Source organism: Lonchura striata, chromosome 1 (genome assembly GCF_046129695.1).
Source record: "Lonchura striata isolate bLonStr1 chromosome 1, bLonStr1.mat, whole genome shotgun sequence".
Classification (NCBI taxonomy): Eukaryota; Metazoa; Chordata; class Aves; order Passeriformes; family Estrildidae; genus Lonchura; species Lonchura striata.
This window is the reverse complement of record NC_134603.1, coordinates 750,888-770,385: the sequence shown is the minus strand read 5'-3', so window position 1 is coordinate 770,385 and position 19,498 is coordinate 750,888. Positions and strand designations below refer to the sequence as shown.

Sequence of the window (19,498 nt, the reverse complement as noted above, 5' to 3'; positions counted from 1 at the left end):
TCAATGACCACAGGGTCAATCAATGACCACGGGGGTCAATCAATGACCACGGGGGTCAATCAATGACCGCGGGGGGTCAATCAATGACCACGGGGGTCAATCAATGACCACGGAGTCAATCAATGACCACGGGGGGTCAATCAATGACCACGGGGGTCTATCAATGACCACGGGGGTTAATCAATGACCACGGGGGTCTATCAAGGGGCTGTGGGTAGGTGAGGGTCTGTTCCCACCCCCCAGGTGACACTGTCCCCCAGGTGACACTGTCCCCCAGAACAGATGGTGGACGCGGTGCTGGTGACATTGTGGGGTCAGGGATGGCCGTGGGGGACAATCAATGGCCATGGTGGCCCATTGATGACTGGAGGGTGGTCTATGGGGTCAGTGGGTGGGTGAGGGTCTGTTCCCACCCCCCAGGTGACACCATCCCCCAGGACAGATGGCAGACGCGGTGCTGGCGGCTCTGGGCGCGGCGGCGCCGTTCCTGCGGCCGGGCGAGCGCGAGCGCCTGGCGGCCACCACGCGTCCCTTCGACCCCCGCGCCGAGTGCTTCGTCCCCCACCCGGGACACGAGTTCGTGCGGGGCCGCGTGGTGGAGAGACAAGGGGGGAACGTCACCGTGGAGACCGAGCTGGGCGAGGTGACACCGGGGGGTCACGGGGGGCTTGGGGACATGGTGGGGTCACAGGGGTCTGGGGGTGTCATGGGAACTTTGGGGTCACGGGGGGCCTGGGGACATGGGGGGGTCACAGGGGTCTCAATGGGACATCAAGAGCATGTCACTGTGGAGACCAAGCTGGGAGAGGTGACACTGGGGGGGTCACGGGGGGCTTGGGGACATGGGGGGGTCACAGGGGTCTCAATGGAACATTGGGGGGATGTCACCGTGGAGACCGAGCTGGGAGAGGTGACACCGGGGGGTCACGGGGGGCTTGGGGACATGAGGGGGTCACAGGGGTCTGGGGGTGTCATGGGAACTTTGGGGTCACGGGGGGCCTGGGGACATGGTGGGGTCACAGGGGTCTCAATGGGACATCAAGAGCATGTCACCGTGGAGACCGAGCTGGGAGAGGTGACACTGGGGGGTTATGGGGGGCTTGGGGACATGGGGACCTTGGGGAGGCTCACAGGTGTCTGGGGTGGGGGGTCATAGGAACCTTGGGGTCATGGGGGCTTTTTGGGACATGGGGGAGGTCACAGGGGTCTCAATGGGACAACGAGGGGATGTCACTGTGGAGACTGAGCTGGGAGAAGTGACATGAGGGGGTCATGGGGGGCTTAGGGAGAGTCACAGGGCTCTGGGGACATCATGGGGACCTTGGGGTCATGGGAGGTGCAGGGACATGGGAGGCTTGAGGAGCGTCACAGGGCTCGGGGGGTTAAGGAGAGCGAGTGAAGGGGCGGCAGGGGGGGCATCAACACAGAGACCAAGTTGGGAGAGGTGACTTGGGGGGCTCATGGGGGTCTGAGGGTCATGCAGGTCTTGGGGGGTGGATGGGTGGAGTTCTGGGGGAGGAATGTCACTGAGGAGACCAAGCTGGGAGAGGTGACATGGAGAGTCACGGGGGGCTTGGGGAGGTTCATGGGGGGTTTGGGGGGGCAAGGCAGATGCATGCTGGAGCTGGTTGAGGGGGTGTCACTATGGGGACTGAGCCAGAAGAGGTGACCTGGGGGCTCTAGGTGGGTTGCGGGGGGGTTGGGGTCATGGGTAGCTTGTGGGGAGGGTCATGTGGTGGAGCTGGGGGTGGGACGTAGAGATCAAGATGGGAGAGATGACACAGGGGAGCCACGGGGAGCTTGTGGTCTTGGGGGCCTTGCGAAGGTCACAGAAAGCTCATTGAGGGTCACAAGGGGCTTGGGGGAATCCTGGGAGGTGAGTGATGGACTTGGAGGGGAGGAAGTCACTGTGGAGACCAAGATGGAATTGGTGACACGGGGGGATTATTGGGGGACTCACAATCATGGGAGGCCAAACCCCTCCCATATGGAGCACCCCCTGACCCCTGATGACCCCCCGACCCCCGTGTGTCCCCCAGACGGTGACGGTCAAGGAGGGGGACGTGCACCAGCAGAACCCCCCCAAGTTCGACAAGATCGAGGACATGGCCATGCTGACGTTCCTGCACGAGCCTGCCGTGCTCTTCAACCTCAAGGAGCGCTACGCGGCCTGGATGATCTACGTGAGATCCTGGGGGTGGCAGGGGGACCCCAAAAATGTGGGGGAGGGTGGCAGTGGGGACCCTGCCCCAAAACTCAGGAGGGGCTGGAACCATGGGGGTACTTCTGGGAACACCTGGAATCTGGGGGGGCTTCCAGGAGGGTCTGTGAGGAACCTGGAGCAGTCAGTGTGGTACCTGGAACTTGGGGGGCTATTCCAGATCACTTTGGGCCGCCTAGATTCCAAAATGTCACATCCTTGGATGCCTTGAATCTCCCAGACCCAAAATGTCCCATTTCCAGCCCCAAAGAGTTCCCATCCTTGGCCCCTCCAGCCACTCTGGACCCCCCAAAACCCCACCCCACCCTTCCCACACCCCTTGTCTCCCCACACCTGATTGTCCCCTCCTGGGGGGGTGTCCCCACCCAGGGGGTGTCACCCCCTGAGCCTCTGTTTGTCCCCCCAGACCTACTCGGGGCTGTTCTGTGTCACCGTGAACCCCTACAAGTGGCTCCCAGTCTATGACCCCCAAGTGGTGGCCGCCTATCGGGGCAAAAAGCGCAACGAGGTCCCCCCCCACATCTTCTCCATCTCCGACAACGCCTACCAGTACATGCTGACAGGTGGGACCCCAAAAACGGGCTGGGGACACCTGGGGCTCACCTGGGCACTAGGGGACATCCAAGGCCCCCTGTGGTTCCTCTCAGTTTCAACCCATCTCACCTGGGAGGGTGGAGAACCCCAACATCTCCTTCACCTCTGTCCCACCTGGGAGGGTGGAGAACCCCAACATCTCCTTCACCTCGGTCCCACCTGGGATGGTAGAGAACCCCAGCCACACCTCAAGACCACCCAGTTTCTCCCCAGCCTTTCCTGGTCCTCACCTGGGAGGCTGGAGACCCCCAAGACCCCCAACTATCTCCCAGCACCTTGGTCCTTACCTAGGGGGGGTTTGGAGAACTCCAAACCCCAGACCGTCAATGTCTCCCCAGCCTCATCCCACCTGACCTGCTCCTCACCTGGGGGGTGGGGCTGGAGAACCCCAAACGCCAGACCCTCAACATCTCCTGAACTTTATTCCACCTGACCTACTCTTCACCTGAGGGGTTTGGAGAACCCCAACCCACAGACCCTCACCATCTCCTGAACTTTGTTCCACCTGACCTGCTCCTCACCTGGGGGCCTTGGAGAACTCCAAACCCCAGACCCTCAATGTCTCCCCAGCCTCATCCCACCTGACCTGTTCCTCACCTGGGGAGGGCTGAAGACCCTCCAGACCCCTCCTCACCCCCTGACCCCTCTCTCCTCCCATAGACCGCGAGAACCAATCCATCCTCATCACGTGAGTCCCCAACCCTGAGGCCGCCCCACAGGTGTGGGGTGGGACCAGCTCCCCCAGGCGACCCCCGTGACCCCTCAGTGACCCCCTGGTGACCCCCTTGCCCCCCCAGCGGCGAATCGGGGGCGGGGAAAACGGTGAACACCAAACGCGTCATCCAGTACTTCGCCAGCATCGCCGCCATCGGTGACCGCAAGAAGGAGGCGGCCAACAGCAGCAAGGTAGGGCGGGGCCTGGCCACGCCCCCCAGGGTGGGGAGGGTCCCCTGGCCGTGTCCCCACCCGCGGCGTCACCCCCACCCCAGGGCACCCTGGAGGATCAAATCATCCAGGCCAACCCCGCGCTCGAGGCCTTCGGCAACGCCAAGACCGTGCGCAACGACAACTCCTCGCGCTTCGTGAGTGGGGCGGGGCCTGTGGGGCGGGGCCTGGGTCCGTGGGGCACACTGGTGGGGTGGGGCCATGGGTGGGGCCTGGGGGAGGAGCATATGGGCCTTTGGGTGGGACCTGTGGGACAGCACCTGTGGGGCACGTCCATGGGGCAGAGTCTATGGGGTGGGGCTGGCATCTGTAGGACACATCAGTGGGGTGGGGTCTGTGGGGTGGGTCCTGATGGAGGAGTCTACAGGGCCTTGGGGGAGATCTGTGGGGCAGAACCCATGGGGTGAAGCCTGTGGGGGGGGGCTGATGTCAGTGGAGCACATCTATGGGGTGGAGTCTATGGGGTGGGGCTGGCATCTGTAGGACACATCAGTGGGGCGGGGCCTGCGGAGTAGGGCCTGAGTCCGTGGGGCACACTGGTGGGGTGGGGCCATGGGTGGGGCCTGGGGGAGGAGTCTATGGGCCTTTGGGTGGGACCTGTGGGACAACACCTGTGGGGCACGTCCATGGGGCGGAGTCTATGGGGTGGGGTTGGCATCTGTAGGACACATCAGTGGGGTGGGGTCTGTGGGGTGGGTCCTGATGGAGGAGTCTACAGGGCCTTGGGGGAGATCTGTGGGCAGAACCCATGGGGTGAAGCCTGTGGGGGGGGGCTGATGTCAGTGGAGCACATCTATGGGGTGGAGTCTATGGGGTGGGGCTGGCATCTGTAGGACACATCAGTGGGGCGGTGCCTGCGGAGTGGGGCCTGGGTCCGTGGGGCACACTGGTGGGGTGGGGCCATGAGTGGATTCCATGGGGCAGGGTCTATGGGGTAGGGCCCATTGGGTGGGGCCTGTGGGACAGGTCCTATGGGGGGGAGTCTGTGGGGTGGGGCACATCGATGGGGTGGGGTCTGTGGGGTTGGGCCTATAGGGTAGCGTCCATTGGGTGGGGTCTCTGGGGTCTGGTCCATGGAGCAGGGTCTATGGCCCCCCACAGCCCTCCCCCACCCCCTTTCCAGGGGAAATTCATCCGGATCCACTTTGGGGCCACCGGGAAGTTGGCGTCGGCCGACATCGAGACCTGTGAGTGGCCTCAGGGTGGTGGGAGCAGGGGGTGACCACTGTCCGGCCTCTGGTCCTGTGTCCAGAGCCCTTCTCGTCCCTCTGTCCAACCTCTGGCCATGTGTCCAGAGCCCTTCTTGTCCCTCTGTCCAACCTCTGGCCATGTGTCCAGAGCCCTTCTTGTCCCTCTGTCCAGCCCCTGGCCATGTGTCCAGAGCCCTTCTCGTCCCCCTGTCCGGCCTCTGGTCCTGTGTCCAGAGCCCTTCTCGTCCCTCTGTCCAACCTCTGGCCATGCGTCCAGAGCCCTTCTCGTCCCTCTGTCCAGCCTCTGGCCATGCGTCCAGAGCCCTTCTCGTCCCTCTGTCCACTTTCTCATCCTTCCATCTCTTCATGTCTCCATCTACCCCTCTCGCCCTCCTTCCGTCTGTCTTCCTGTTTGATGGATCCATGAGTTGTCCGTCTCTCCATCCATCTCCTCATTGCTCCATTCCTCGTGTCTCCCTCCCTCCCTCCCCATGTCCATCCTTTGTCCGTGGTGGACAGATCCATGAGCTCTTGTCCATCCCTCCATCTCCCCGTCCATCCACCCATCCTGTTCATCCCTCCATCCCTCTCCATGGCTGATAGATCCAACGAGCTGGTGCCCTGTCCTGTTGTCCATCCCTCCATCTCCTCATCCCACCCCCACCGGCCATCTGACCCTCCACCTCCTCATCTTTCCATCTCCTCGTGTCTCCAACCAACCTGTCATTTATCCATCCATCTCTTCATCCATCCATGTGTCCATGCCTCCACCCATCTCTCCGTGTCTCCATCCCTCTCCTCATCCCACCATTCCCTCTCCATCCCTCTCCTCATCCCACCTTCTCCCCATCCACCCTCCCAGACCTCCTGGAGAAGTCCCGTGTCATCTTCCAGCTGAAGGCAGAGCGGAACTATCACATCTTCTACCAGATCCTCTCCAACAAGAAGCCGGAGCTGCTGGGTGAACTGGGCCACCAAAGTGGCCTCCGGGCTTCTCCTTCCCCCCTTCTCCCAAAATTCGGAGTGGTTTGGGGAGACTGGGAATGCTCAGTGGTGTCTCCATCCCACCCCAGAGATGCTGCTGGTCACCTCCAACCCCTACGACTACGGTTACGTGTCCCAGGGCGAGGTGACCGTGGCCTCCATTGACGACGCCGAGGAGCTGTTGGCAACTGACGTGAGCAGGGATGGGTGGAGGGAGATGGATGGATGGATGGATGATGGATGGATGATGGATGGATGGATGGATGGATGGATGATGGATGGGTGGATGGATGGATGGATGGATGGATGGATGGATGGATAGATGGATAGATGGATCCCTGGAGATAGAGGTCCAAATGGGTAGATGGGTCCATGGATGGATGGATGCTTCCATGGATAAGTGAAGGAGGGATGGAGGGTCCTTAGAAGGAGGGATGGAGGGATGAATGGATGGACGGGTCCTCAGATGGATCTGTGAATATAAATGCCCTCAAATGGATGGATGAGTCCATGGATTGATGGACTAAGTCCTCAAATGGATCTATGGAAGAATCCATGGACAGGTGAATCCATGGATGGATGGATGTATGGATGAGTGCACAGATGGATGGATGGATCCAGGATAAATGAGTCCCGAGCTGGACAAACAAACCCATGGATGAACAAGTCCATGCACAAGTCCTTCAAGTGGACAAGCCCGTGGCTGGACATGTCCCCATTGGCCAGCTGGGCCAATGATTGGGAAGGACAGTGGCAGGTACCCTCAGGGGGTGACCATCACAGGTGGTGACCAGCAGAGGCCAGGCCCTCACCTGGCCCCACCCCCTCCACCCCTCCCAGAGCGCCTTTGACGTCCTGGGCTTCACGGCCGAGGAGAAGGCCGGCGTCTACAAGCTGACGGGGGCCATCATGCACTTCGGCAACATGAAGTTCAAGCAGAAGCAGCGGGAGGAGCAGGCGGAGCCGGACGGCACCGAAGGTGGGTCGGGGCGAGGGGGTGACAGGTCAGGGAGGGGTCACCAGGTGAGGTGGCACCTGGCCACGAGTCTCCCGCTCCACAGATGCCGACAAGTCCGCTTACCTGATGGGGCTGAACTCGGCCGACCTGCTCAAGGGCTTGTGTCACCCACGCGTCAAGGTGGGCAATGAGTACGTCACCAAGGGACAGAGTGTCCAGCAGGTCTACTACTCCATCGGGGCCTTGGCCAAGGCTGTCTACGAGAAGATGTTCAACTGGATGGTGGTGAGGATCAACAACTCGCTGGACACCAAGCAGCCGCGGCAGTACTTCATCGGCGTCTTGGACATCGCTGGCTTTGAGATCTTTGATGTGAGGCTCGGGGCGGGGCAGGGGCGTTGGGCCTTGCTGGGGTGGCATTGAGCCAGCTGGATGTTGAGTTGGCCCTGTAGGTGTTGAGTTGACCCCATGGATTCAGTTGGCCCCGTTGGTGTTGAGTTGACCCTATGGACTCAGTTGGCCCCATTGGGTGTTGAGTTGGCCCCGTTGGTATTGAGTTGACCCCATGGATTCAGTTGGCCCTGTTGGTGTTGAGTTGGCCCCGTTGGTGTTGAGTTGGCCCCATGGACTCAGTTAGCCCCATTGGTGTTGAGTTGACCCCATGGACTCAGTTGACCCCGTTGGTGTTGATGGTCCTATTGCTGTTGAGTTGTCCCCATGGACTCCTTCACCCATCTCTGCCTCTCCTCCCCCAGTTCAACAGCTTCGAGCAGCTCTGCATCAACTTCACCAACGAGAAGCTGCAGCAGTTCTTCAACCACCACATGTTCGTGCTGGAGCAGGAGGAGTACAAGAAGGAGGGCATCGAGTGGGAGTTCATCGACTTTGGCATGGACCTGCAGGCCTGCATCGACCTCATCGAGAAGGTGCCACCTCCCCCAGGGCCTCCAGGGGCTCAGGGGGCTGAGGGTGGAGGGCCGGTCCAGTTGGAGCTCCTCAGGTGCCCCAGGAGCGGCTTTTGGGTTGTCCTTGGTGTCCTTCTCGGCCAACAAGGTCTACTTGTCCACAGCCCATGGGGATCATGTCCATCCTGGAGGAGGAGTGCATGTTCCCCAAGGCCTCGGACATGACCTTCAAGTCCAAACTCTACGACAACCACCTGGGCAAGTCGGCCAACTTTGGGAAGCCACGAAACGTCAAGGGCAAGTCCGAGGCCCACTTCTCGCTCACCCACTATGCCGGCACCGTGGACTACAACATCCTGGGCTGGCTGGAGAAGAACAAGGACCCCCTCAACGAGACAGTGGTGGGACTCTACCAGAAATCCGCCCTCAAGCTCTTGGCCCACCTCTTCTCCAACTACGCCGGGGCAGATTCTGGTGGGTGATGGTGGGGTGAAGAAGACAGCTCCCACAGGAGTTGTCCTTGTTCTCACTTCATCCCACTGCTCTCCTCCACAGGTGGTGACAGCGGGAAGGGGAAAGGAGCCAAGAAGAAAGGTTCTTCCTTCCAGACGGTCTCAGCCCTGCACCGGGTGAGGAACCTGCACCGGACCTGCTGTGGGGCAGGGGGAGAACAGCCCCTGTTTTAGAGGGTGGTCCCACCACCCCACAGCCCCTCCCCTGCTCTCCCATTGGTCACTGTCCCCTCTCCTCCCCAGGAGAACCTCAACAAGCTGATGGCCAACCTCAAGACCACCCACCCCCACTTTGTCCGCTGCCTCGTCCCCAACGAGCGGAAGGAGCCGGGTGAGCCGAGGGTGGCGATGGGAGGTCGGGGCGTGGGCGTGGCTCGTGGTTGACCCCTCACCTGTGTCTCCCACAGGTGTGATGGACAACGCCCTGGTCATGCACCAGCTCCGCTGCAACGGGGTCCTGGAGGGAATCCGCATCTGCCGCAAGGGCTTCCCCAACCGCATCCTCTACGGGGACTTCCGCCAGCGGTGGGGACACGGAACGGGTTTGGGGAGGGGGGACAACCCCACCGGGGCTGAGCTCAGGGGTCGTGTCCTCTCCGGCCCCCAGGTACCGCATCCTGAACCCCGCGGCCATCCCCGAGGGACAGTTCATCGACAGCCGCAAGGGCGCTGAGAAGCTCCTGGGCTCCATCGACATCGACCACAACCAGTACAAGTTTGGGCACACCAAGGTGAGATCATGTGCTCCCCGTTCCCTGTGGTCCCACCATCCCTCAGGTGTACTGGAACCCATGGTCCCACCATTCACGGGTCCATCTGTCCCTCCCTATGTCCATCTGTTCCTTCTGGACCCCTACCCCATCCTTCCACCCACTACAACCAGTTTGATCCCACTGGGTGAGATCTAGTGGTCCCTGTGGTACCACCATTCAAGGTGAACATAGACCTCAAGGCCCCATGATTGCCGTGTCCAACTGTCCATCAACATATCCATCTGTCCATCGACCCAGACACCGCCTCATCCTTTCACCTACCACAACCCCTTTGGACACACTGTGGGGAGATCCTGTGGTCCCTCTTCCCTGTGGTCCCACCATCTGAGGTGGACATGGACCGTGTGGTCCCGCCATTCGAGGTGGACATGGTCTGCATGGTCCCACCATCTGAAGTGGACATGGACTGCGTGGTCTCACCATCTGAGGTAGACATGGATCTCATGGTCCCACCACCTTCTCCCCTCAGGTCTTCTTCAAGGCAGGGCTCCTGGGGCAGCTGGAGGAGATGAGGGATGAGCGCCTGTCCCGCATCATCACCCGCATCCAGGCGCGGGCGCGGGGGCAGCTCATGCGCCTCGAGTTCAAGAAGATCGTGGAGCGCCGGTGAGACAGGGGTGGGCCTTCTGCTCACCTGGTCACCTGTGGGGATGTGGTGGCACCTGTGTCCTCCTCACAGGGACGCGCTGCTGGTGATCCAGTGGAACCTCCGGGCCTTCATGGGGGTGAAGAACTGGCCATGGATGAAGCTCTACTTCAAGATCAAACCCTTGCTGAAGAGCGCGGAGACAGAGAAGGAGATGCAGGTGGGAGGGGTGGGCAGGGCAGGGTGGGACCACTGATGGTCTGGGGGATGTTGGATGAGGGTCTTTGACCTGCTCGGGGTCTCCTGGAGCAGAACATGAAGGAGGAGTACGGGCGGCTGAAGGACGCTCTGGAGAAGTCGGAATCACGGCGGAAGGAGCTGGAGGAGAAGATGGTCTCCATGCTGCAGGAGAAGAATGACCTCCAGCTCCAAGTGCAGGCTGTGAGTCAGATCACGCCAAAACCACATCATGAGTGTGACCACCACCCTCACCACACCCTGGGGCAATCCCGCTTCACTTGCTGTCCCCCCAAAACAGGAGCAGGACAACCTGAACGATGCTGAGGAGCGCTGTGACCAGCTGATCAAGAACAAGATCCAGCTGGAGGCCAAGGTGAAGGAGCTGACAGAACGGCTGGAGGATGAGGAGGAGATGAACGCTGAGCTGACAGCCAAGAAGAGGAAGCTGGAGGACGAGTGCTCGGAGCTGAAGAAGGACATTGATGACCTGGAGCTGACCCTGGCCAAGGTGGAGAAGGAGAAACACGCGACTGAGAACAAGGTGAGGATGGGGGGAGAGGCTTTGGCCTCAAGGTGAGGGGACTTGAGTCTGCTCAGCCTTGTTGGGTTGGGTTGAGGTGACTCAAGGCTGGTTGGGTTGGGTTGGTGGGACATAAAACTGGTTGGGTTGGGTTGAGAAGACCCAAGGCACTGGTTTCAGTTGAGGAGACCCAAGGCGGATTGGGTTGAGAAGATACAGTGTTGGTTGAGTTGGGCTCATCAAGAGGACCCAAGGTTCTTTGGGTTTTCCTGCATTGAAGGGATCTCATTGGCCAAGGTGACCAACCTCCCCCAACTCTGCCCCACCCTGGCACTGGGCTGGAAGCCAGACACTTCTCCCACAGGTCAAGAACCTGACGGAGGAGATGGCGGGGCTGGACGAGACCATTGCCAAGCTGACCAAGGAGAAGAAGGCTCTGCAGGAATCCCACCAGCAGACACTGGATGACCTGCAGGCTGAGGAAGACAAGGTCAACACCTTGACTAAGGGCAAAGTCAAGCTGGAACAGCAAGTGGATGATGTGAGTGTGGCTGGTCCCACCCTAGGCCCTGCTGAGGAACTTCTGGGGTAAAGATGAGCAAAACTTGAGGTTTCTCCCCATTTCTGTGTTCCTGCACAGCTTGAAGGCTCCCTGGAACAGGAGAAGAAGATCCGGATGGACCTGGAACGGGCCAAAAGAAAACTAGAAGGTGACTTGAAGCTGACCCAGGAGAACATCATGGATCTGGAAAATGACAAGCAGCAGCTGGAGGAGAAGCTCAAGAAGTGAGGCTGGATCCCCCTGCCATGTGAGGTCCAGTTGAAGGCCACAGGTGAGGCCTCACTTGCCCCACCTTCTTCCACAGGAAGGAGTTTGAGATCCACCAGCAGAACAGCAGGATCGAGGATGAGCAGGCGCTGGCTCTGCAGCTCCAGAAGAAGCTGAAGGAGCTACAGGTGGGGGTGGAGTTAGGTCTGTGTCTTTTTGGGTTGGACTAGAGAATGTGCAGGTGGTTGGGTTGAATTGAAGAGTAACCTGATGGTTGAGTTGGAGAGTCTCAAGGTGGTTGGGCTGAGTAGAAGAGGCTCCACTTGGTTGGGCTGGTGTAGGTTGGGTTGAAGAGTCTCTGGCTGGTTGGGCTGGGCTGAGTCTCCAGCAGGCTGGGTTGACCTGAACAGTCTCCAGTTGTAAAGTTGGGTTGAGTGGAGAGGTTGGGTGAATCCCATCCTGCCTCTCATCTCCCTCTTGGCGTGCAGGCGCGGATCGAGGAGCTGGAGGAGGAGCTGGAGGCGGAGCGGACGGGCCGGGCCAAGGTGGAGAAGCAGCGCTCGGAGCTGTCGCGGGAGCTGGAGGAGCTCAGCGAGCGGCTGGAGGAGGCCGGCGGTGCCACCTCGGCGCAGCTGGAGCTCAACAAGAAGCGGGAAGCGGAATTCCAGAAGCTGCGGCGGGACCTGGAGGAAGCCACGCTGCAGCACGAGGCCACGGCGGCCGCGCTGAGGAAGAAACATGCCGACAGCGTGGCCGAGCTGGGCGAGCAGCTGGACAACCTCCAGCGCGTCAAGCAGAAGCTGGAGAAGGAGAAGAGCGAGCTCAAGCTGGAGCTGGATGACCTCAGTGCCAACGTGGAGCAGCTGATCAAGTCTAAGGTAGGAGGAGGTTGAGATGGACAGCGGGGAGTCATGGGATGGTTTGTGCGGGACAGGACCGCTGGGATCATCTGGTTCCATCAACCCCTGGGGAGGGACACCTTCCACTACACCAGGCTGGGCTGGGTTAAGTCGGGCTGAAGAGTCTCCAACTGCTTCAGTTGGGATGAGCGTCCACCTTGTTGGGTTGAGTTGCTGTGAAGAACCTTCCACTGGTTGAGCTGAAGAGTCTCCACATGGCTGACCTGACCTGAGTTGGGTTGAAATGAAGACTCTCCACGTGGGTGGGCTGGGTTGAGTGCAGGGTTGGGTGAATCCCACCCAGGAACACCTTCCACCGGACCAGGTGGCTCCAAGCCTTGTCCAGCCTGGCCTTGGACACCTCCAGCAATGGGGCTCGTCCACCCCACCATTGCCTCCAGCCCCATCCCTCCTCTGGCCCCTCCTTGCAGGTGGCCATGGAGAAGGTGTCGCGCTCCATGGAGGACCAGGCTGCCGAGCACTTGGCAAAGCTGGAGGAGACCCAACGCGTCCTCAACGACGCCAACACCCAACGGGCCAAGCTGCAGACGGAGAACGGTGGGAGCTGGCCCAGGGGGTCCCAAGCCCTGCCCCACCTCTGCACCCCCATCCCCCACCCCACCTGGCCCCCACCCCACCTGAAGCCCCGCCCACCCGCGCAGGTGAGCTGTCACGGCAGCTGGAGGAGAAGGAGGCGCTGGTGTCCCAGCTGACCCGTGGGAAGGTGTCCTACACCCAGCAGCTGGAGGACCTGCGCAGGCAGCTGGAGGAGGAGATGAAGGTGGGGTCTGGTGGGGGTGAGAAGACCTGGGGGGGTCCAGGTGGGTCACAGGTGTCCTTCACTCTTGTGGTCACTGGTTCAGAATGGTTGGGTTGGGTGGGTCCATCTACAGGTAGTTCTACCATAGGAGGTCCAGGGTGGGCTGAGTTGGTCTGGTGGGGGTTGGGTTGATCTATGTAATGTCCAAGGAGGGTTGGATTGGTCTGGAGAAGGTTGGTTTGGTCTACAGAAGGTCTGGTTGGTTTGAAGTGATGAAGACCAGTTCCTGCTGAGCTGGAGACACCAAGAAGCTCCGGCTGACCTGGATCCAATGGTCCCACCTTCTCCTGAAGGTGTAGGGAAGGTTGGGTTGATCTGGAAGAGGATGGGTTGGTCTACAGAAGGTCTGAGGAAGGTTGGGTTGGTCTAAATAGGGTCCAAGGAAAGCTGGGTTGGGTTGGTCTGGAGAAGGTTGGCTTGGTCTACAGAAGGTCTGGTTGGGTTGTGGTGATGAAGAGCAGCTCCTGCTGAGCCAGAGAAACCCAAGAGGACTCCAGGTGACCTGGGCCCAACGGTGCCACCTTCTCCTCACCAGGCCAAGAATGCGCTGGCGCACGCACTGCAGTCAGCCCGGCACGATGGGGACCTTCTGCGGGAGCAGTATGAGGAGGAGACCGAGGCCAAGGCCGAGCTCCAGCGCTCACTCTCCAAGGCCAACTCCGAGGTGGCCCAGTGGAGGACCAAGTATGAGACAGATGCCATCCAACGCACCGAGGAGCTGGAGGAGGCCAAGTGAGTCGTCACCCTACGGGTGGAGCTTCTGTGGGGTCAGGGGTGGAGATCACCTTTGGGAGAATGTTCTGGAGAAGGTTTTAGAGGAGGCCAAGTGAGTCATCGCTCTACAGGTGGAGATTCTGTGGGGTCAGGGGTGGAGACCATCCACCGGAGTAGATTTTGGAGGTTTTAGAGGTTAATTTATCTCCTCATGGATGGAGGTCCTGTGGGTCAGAGGGGTGGAGACCACCCGCTGGAGAAGGTTCTGGAGGAGGTCAAGCGAATCTTGCCCCATAGATAGAGATCCTGTGAGGTTGGGGAGGTGGAAACCACCAGAAAAGGTTCTGGAGAAGGTTTTAGAGGTTCAGTCACCTCCTAGTAGACGTAGTTCCTGTGGGGTCAGGGTGGAGACCACCCCCTGGAGAAGGTCCTGGAGGAGGTAGAGTGATCCGGAGATGGTAGAGGAGATGCAGAGAAGAATTTTGGCCAATGGCTGGGTGGGAGAAGGTTCAAGTGGCCCCACCCGGCCTGCGGGTGACCTCAGGTGGTCCCTGGGGCAGGAAGAAGTTGGCCCAGCGGCTGCAGGAGGCCGAGGAGGCCGTGGAGGCCGTCAACGCCAAATGCTCCTCGCTGGAGAAGACCAAGCACCGGCTGCAGAACGAGATCGAGGACCTGATGGCCGACGTGGAGCGGTCAAACGCGGCTGCCGCTACCCTGGACAAGAAGCAGAGGAACTTCGACAAGGTGGGCAGGTGTGGGAGGCTGGGGGTGGCTGGGTGGGGTCAGGTGGCTGGGGGGTGACACCTGGCTGTCCCCAGGTGTTGGCCGAGTGGAAGCAGAAGTTTGAGGAGTCTCAGACAGAGCTGGAGGCATCACAGAAGGAGGCCAGGGCCCTCAGCACTGACCTCTTCAAGCTGAGGAACATCTACGAGGAGTCCCTCGAACACCTGGAGACCTTCAAGAGGGAGAACAAGAATCTCCAAGGTGACAGCGCAGGTCCTCTGTCCACCTTGGTGTTCCCCACCCATTCCCATGGGGTCTGACGGGGTCTCTCCTGGGCAGAGGAGATCTCGGACCTCACGGAGCAGCTCGGCGCTGGCAACAAATCCATCCATGAGCTGGAGAAGGTCCGGAAACAGCTCGATGCCGAGAAGCTGGAGCTCCAAGCTGCTCTGGAAGAGGCTGAGGTGGGACAAGCCCCACCCCACCCGACCCCTGCATTCTCCTGGTCCATCCTCTGTGGTCCTCAAGGTCCTCTCTGTCCCCAGGCCTCCCTGGAGCACGAGGAGGGGAAGATCCTGAGGGCGCAGCTGGAGTTCAACCAGGTGAAGGCGGAGTACGAGCGGAAGCTGGGTGAGAAGGAGGAGGAGATGGAGCAGGTGAAGCGCAACCACCTGCGCGTGGTGGAGTCGCTCCAGACCTCGCTGGACGCCGAGACTCGGAGCCGCAACGAGGCCCTGAGGCTGAAGAAGAAGATGGAGGGCGATCTCAACGAGATGGAGATCCAGCTCAGCCACGCCAACCGCGGCGCCAACGAGGCCCAGAAGCAGGTCAAGGCTCTGCAGGGCTACCTGAAGGTACCTGTCCATGTGGGAGGTGCCTGAAGGTCCCACAGGGACATGGAGGTACAGGAAGTACCTGAAGGTACCTGTCCCACAGGATATGGAGGTACCACCTCAAGGTATCACAGGGACATTAGGGTGTAGGAAGTATCTGAAGGTATCTGTCCACAAGGACATTGAGATATAAGAGGAATACTGGGGTATAGGAAGTACCAGAAGAAACCTGTCCATGGGGACCTTGGGGTGTTGGAGGTCCCACCATCCAACAGGGGTGGTGTGATGGACCTTCCTCCCCCTCCCCACCAGCCCACGGTTGGGTGGGCCCACCACCCTTTCCCCACCCCATGGCCGGGTGGACCCACCACCCCTTCCCACCACCCCAGGACACACAGCTGCAGCTGGATGATGCAGCAAGGGTCGGGGAAGACCTGAAGGAGAACGTGGCCATGGTGGAGCGCAGGAACACCCTGCTGCAGTCGGAGCTGGAGGAGCTCCGGGGCCTGGTGGAACAGACCGAGAGGGCCCGGAAATTGGCTGAGCAGGAGCTGATCGAGGCCAGTGAGAGGGTCCAGCTCCTCCACTCCCAGGTGAGACCTCACCTGCCTGCCAGGAGAGGGGTCACCTCCATCCAGGGATGCTCCAGCCCAGGAGAAGCAGCTCTGATTGCTTGGTGGGGAGCTCAAGGTGGCTCAGAGTGGTGCAGACCCAACGTCCTCCTCTTCTCCTGAAGGGTTGGTCTGGAGGAGGTTGGGTTGGTCTAAAGGAGGTCCAAGGAGGGCTGGATTTGGTGGGAGGAGGTTGGGTTGGTCTATGGAAAGTCTGCTTGTATTGGGGTGATGCAGACCAACTCTTGCTGAGTTGGAGACCCCCAGGATGTCTCCAGTTGACCCAGACCCAACAGTGCCACCTTCTCCTGAAGGTCTCAGGAGGGTTGGGTTGGTCTGGAGGAGGTTGGGTTGATCCATGGAAGGTCCAAGGAATGCTTGGTTGGTCTACAGAAGGGAGGTGTCCATTTCTGTGTTGTGTCACCAAGATCTCCAGAAGATCCTTCAACCTGCAGAGATAAGCAGGGGTCTCCAAGGCCTGGTGGTTCTAAGGGACAGGGCAGCACCCCAGGGCCACCTGCTGAGATCCCTCCCTGTCCCCCCAGAACACCAGCCTCATCAACCAGAAGAAGAAGATGGAGGGTGACATCTCCCAGCTGCAGACAGAGGTGGAAGAGGCCGTCCAGGAGTGCCGGAATGCCGAGGAGAAGGCCAAGAAGGCCATCACCGACGTGAGTGTCACGGTGGGGCCGTCACCGGGGCCACCGCAGAGGACGTGCCATGGACCCCCTGCTTGTCCCCCACGGGCAGGCGGCCATGATGGCAGAGGAGCTGAAGAAGGAGCAGGACACGAGCGCGCACCTGGAGCGGATGAAGAAGAACATGGAGCAGACCATCAAGGACCTGCAGCTGCGGCTGGACGAGGCCGAGCAGCTGGCGCTCAAGGGGGGCAAGAAGCAGCTGCAGAAGCTGGAGGGACGCGTGCGGGAGCTGGAGAACGAGCTGGAGAACGAGCAGAAGCGCAACGCCGAGAGCGTCAAGGGGCTGCGCAAGTCTGAACGGCGCGTCAAGGAGCTCAGCTACCAGGTGAGACCATGGAGGTGAGACCATGGAACTGAGACCATGGGGTGGGTCAAGGAGCTCAGCTACCAGGTGAGACCATGGGGGTGAGACCATGGGGTGGGTCAAGGAGCTCAGCTACCAGGTGAGACCATGGAGGTGAGACCAGGGGGGTGAGACCATAGGGGTGAGACCATGGGGTGCGTCAAGGAGCTCAGCTACCAGGTGAGACCATGGAGCTGAGACCATGGAACTGAGACCATGGGGTGGGTCAAGGAGCTCAGCTACCAGGTGAGACCATGGGGGTGAGACCATGGGGTGGGTCAAGGAGCTCAGCTACCAGGTGAGACCATGGGGGTGAGACCATGGGGTGGGTCAAGGAGCTCAGCTACCAGGTGAGACCATGGAGGTGAGACCAGGGGGGTGAGACCATAGGGGTGAGACCATGGGGGTGCGTCAAGGAGCTCAGCTACCAGGTGAGACCACGGAGCTGAGACCATGGAACTGAGACCATGGAGATGGATCAAGGAGCTCAGCTACCAGGTGAGACCACGGAGGTGAGACCATGGTGGTGAGACCATGGGGGTGTGTCAAGGATCTCAGCTACCAGGTGAGACCACGGAGGTGAGACCATGGGGTGGATCAAGGAGCTCAGCTACCAGGTGAGACCACAGAGGTGAGACCATGGGGTGGGTCAAGGAGCTCAGCTACCAGGTGAGACCATGGAGGTGAGACCATGGAACTGAGACCATGGAGATGGATCAAGGAGCTCAGCTACCAGGTGAGACCACGGAGGTGAGACCATGGTGGTGAGACCATGGGGGTGCGTCAAGGATCTCAGCTACCAGGTGAGACAATGGGGGTGAGACCACGGGGGTGAGACCACGGAGCTGAGACCATGGAGCTGAGACCATGGAGATGGATCAAGGAGCTCAGCTACCAGGTGAGACCATGGAGGTGAGACCATGGCGGTGAGACCATGGGGGTGTGTCAAGGAGCTCAGCTACCAGGTGAGACCATGGGGGTGAGACCATGGGGGTGCGTCAAGGAGCTCAGCCATGAGGTGACACCACCTGGGTGGGTCAAACTCAGCTACCAGATGAGGCCACCACAGCACAGCCTGTCTTCAGTCACACATGTCAGGGGTCAAAAATGGGCAGAGATGGTGGCCCCAGGGACATGGTCAAGCCAGAACGTTGACGGGGTTACCACAGGGACATGGGTTATCCAAGACATTGACTAGGTGGCCACAGGGACAAAGATGACCCAGAATATTCATTGGGTGACAAAGGGATGTGGGTGACCTGGGACATAGACCTGGTGGCCAGGTCAGGACACAGGAAGTCTCTGGGAAGGGAAACTGAGGCCCAGGAGTTCTGGCTGTGCTCTGGTCCAGTGTCCAACCCTGTCCCTGTTCCCACAGACGGAGGAGGACAAGAAGAACCTGCTGCGGCTGCAGGACCTGGTGGACAAACTGCAGATGAAAGTCAAGGCCTACAAGAGACAGGCGGAGGAGGCGGTGAGTGAATGGGACAGAGCGAGGGATGGATGATGGATGGATGAATGGATGGATGGATGGATGGATGGATGGATGGATGGATGATGGATGAATGGATGGATGGATGGATGGATGGATGATGGATGGATGGATGGATGATGGATGAATGATGGATGGATGATGGATGGATGATGGATGGATGGATGATGGATGATGGATGATGGATGATGGATGTATGATGGATGGATGGATGATGGATGATGGATGATGGATAATGGATGGATGGATGGATGGATGGATGGATGGATGGATGGAAGATGGATGAATGATGGATGGATGATGGATGGATGAATGATGGATGGATGATGGATGGATGGATGATGGATGGATGATGGATGGATGGATGATGGATGATGGATGATGGATGGATGGATGGATGGATGGATGGATGGATAATGGATGATGGATGGATGGATGGATGGATGGATGGATGGATGATGGATGGATGGATGGATGATGGATGGATGGATGGATGGATGGATGATGCATGATGGATGATGGATGGATGGATAATGGATGGATGGATGGATGGATGGATAATGGATGATGGATGGATGGATGAATGGATGATGGATGGATGGATGGATGATGGATGGATGGATGGATGGATGGATGGATGGATGGATGGATTAATGGAAGAGAAGGATGGATAGACAGACGCTTGAAGCCATCTCAGTTGTGGGGTGACAGGAGGATGTCCTTCCCCAGAACAAACCCCCTTGACCCACTGTCCCCCCAGGAGGAACAGGCCAACACCAACCTGGCCAAATTCCGGAAGGCGCAGCACGAGCTGGATGAGGCCGAGGAACGCGCGGACATCGCTGAATCCCAGGTCAACAAGCTGCGGGCCAAGAGCCGTGACATCGGAGCCAAGGTGGGACCCCTGTCACCCCCTGTCACTCCCTGTCATTCCCTGTCACCCCCCACAGCTGCCCCACACCCCCCCTGGACCTTCTGTCTTCTCTCCCACCCCACTCCAGAAGCTGCATGATGAGGAGTGATCCATCCCCATGAAGGACTCGTCATGAGTGACCCACCACGAGTGACTCCACTGCCACCACAAGGGACACACCATGATGAGAGACCCACCACGATGAAGGTCCCATCATGACAATGACTGACCAACCATGATGATGAGGGACCC

The 19,498-nt window shown here is 59.7% G+C and overlaps 1 protein-coding gene across 1 annotated transcript; it reads left to right on the top strand.

Annotated features, from left to right (window-relative positions):
* Positions 1 to 442: 442 nt before the first annotated feature.
* LOC110481825 (myosin-6) lies at positions 443 to 19,355 on the top strand. The gene is made up of 38 exons (XM_077781585.1): positions 443 to 643; positions 2,040 to 2,183; positions 2,628 to 2,784; positions 3,476 to 3,503; positions 3,613 to 3,721; positions 3,805 to 3,897; positions 4,884 to 4,947; positions 5,813 to 5,911; positions 6,024 to 6,127; positions 6,775 to 6,913; positions 6,996 to 7,264; positions 7,648 to 7,818; positions 7,962 to 8,271; positions 8,353 to 8,426; positions 8,553 to 8,640; positions 8,717 to 8,834; positions 8,917 to 9,040; positions 9,552 to 9,688; positions 9,762 to 9,888; positions 9,981 to 10,109; positions 10,207 to 10,449; positions 10,793 to 10,969; positions 11,069 to 11,214; positions 11,295 to 11,385; positions 11,686 to 12,075; positions 12,528 to 12,654; positions 12,759 to 12,877; positions 13,452 to 13,648; positions 14,191 to 14,374; positions 14,449 to 14,614; positions 14,693 to 14,817; positions 14,899 to 15,207; positions 15,576 to 15,779; positions 16,343 to 16,468; positions 16,548 to 16,823; positions 18,220 to 18,315; positions 19,094 to 19,228; positions 19,335 to 19,355. Exons 1-38 carry the CDS (start codon positions 443 to 445, stop codon positions 19,353 to 19,355), a joined length of 5,817 nt encoding a protein of 1,938 aa, XP_077637711.1.
* The last annotated feature ends 143 nt before the right edge of the window (positions 19,356 to 19,498 follow it).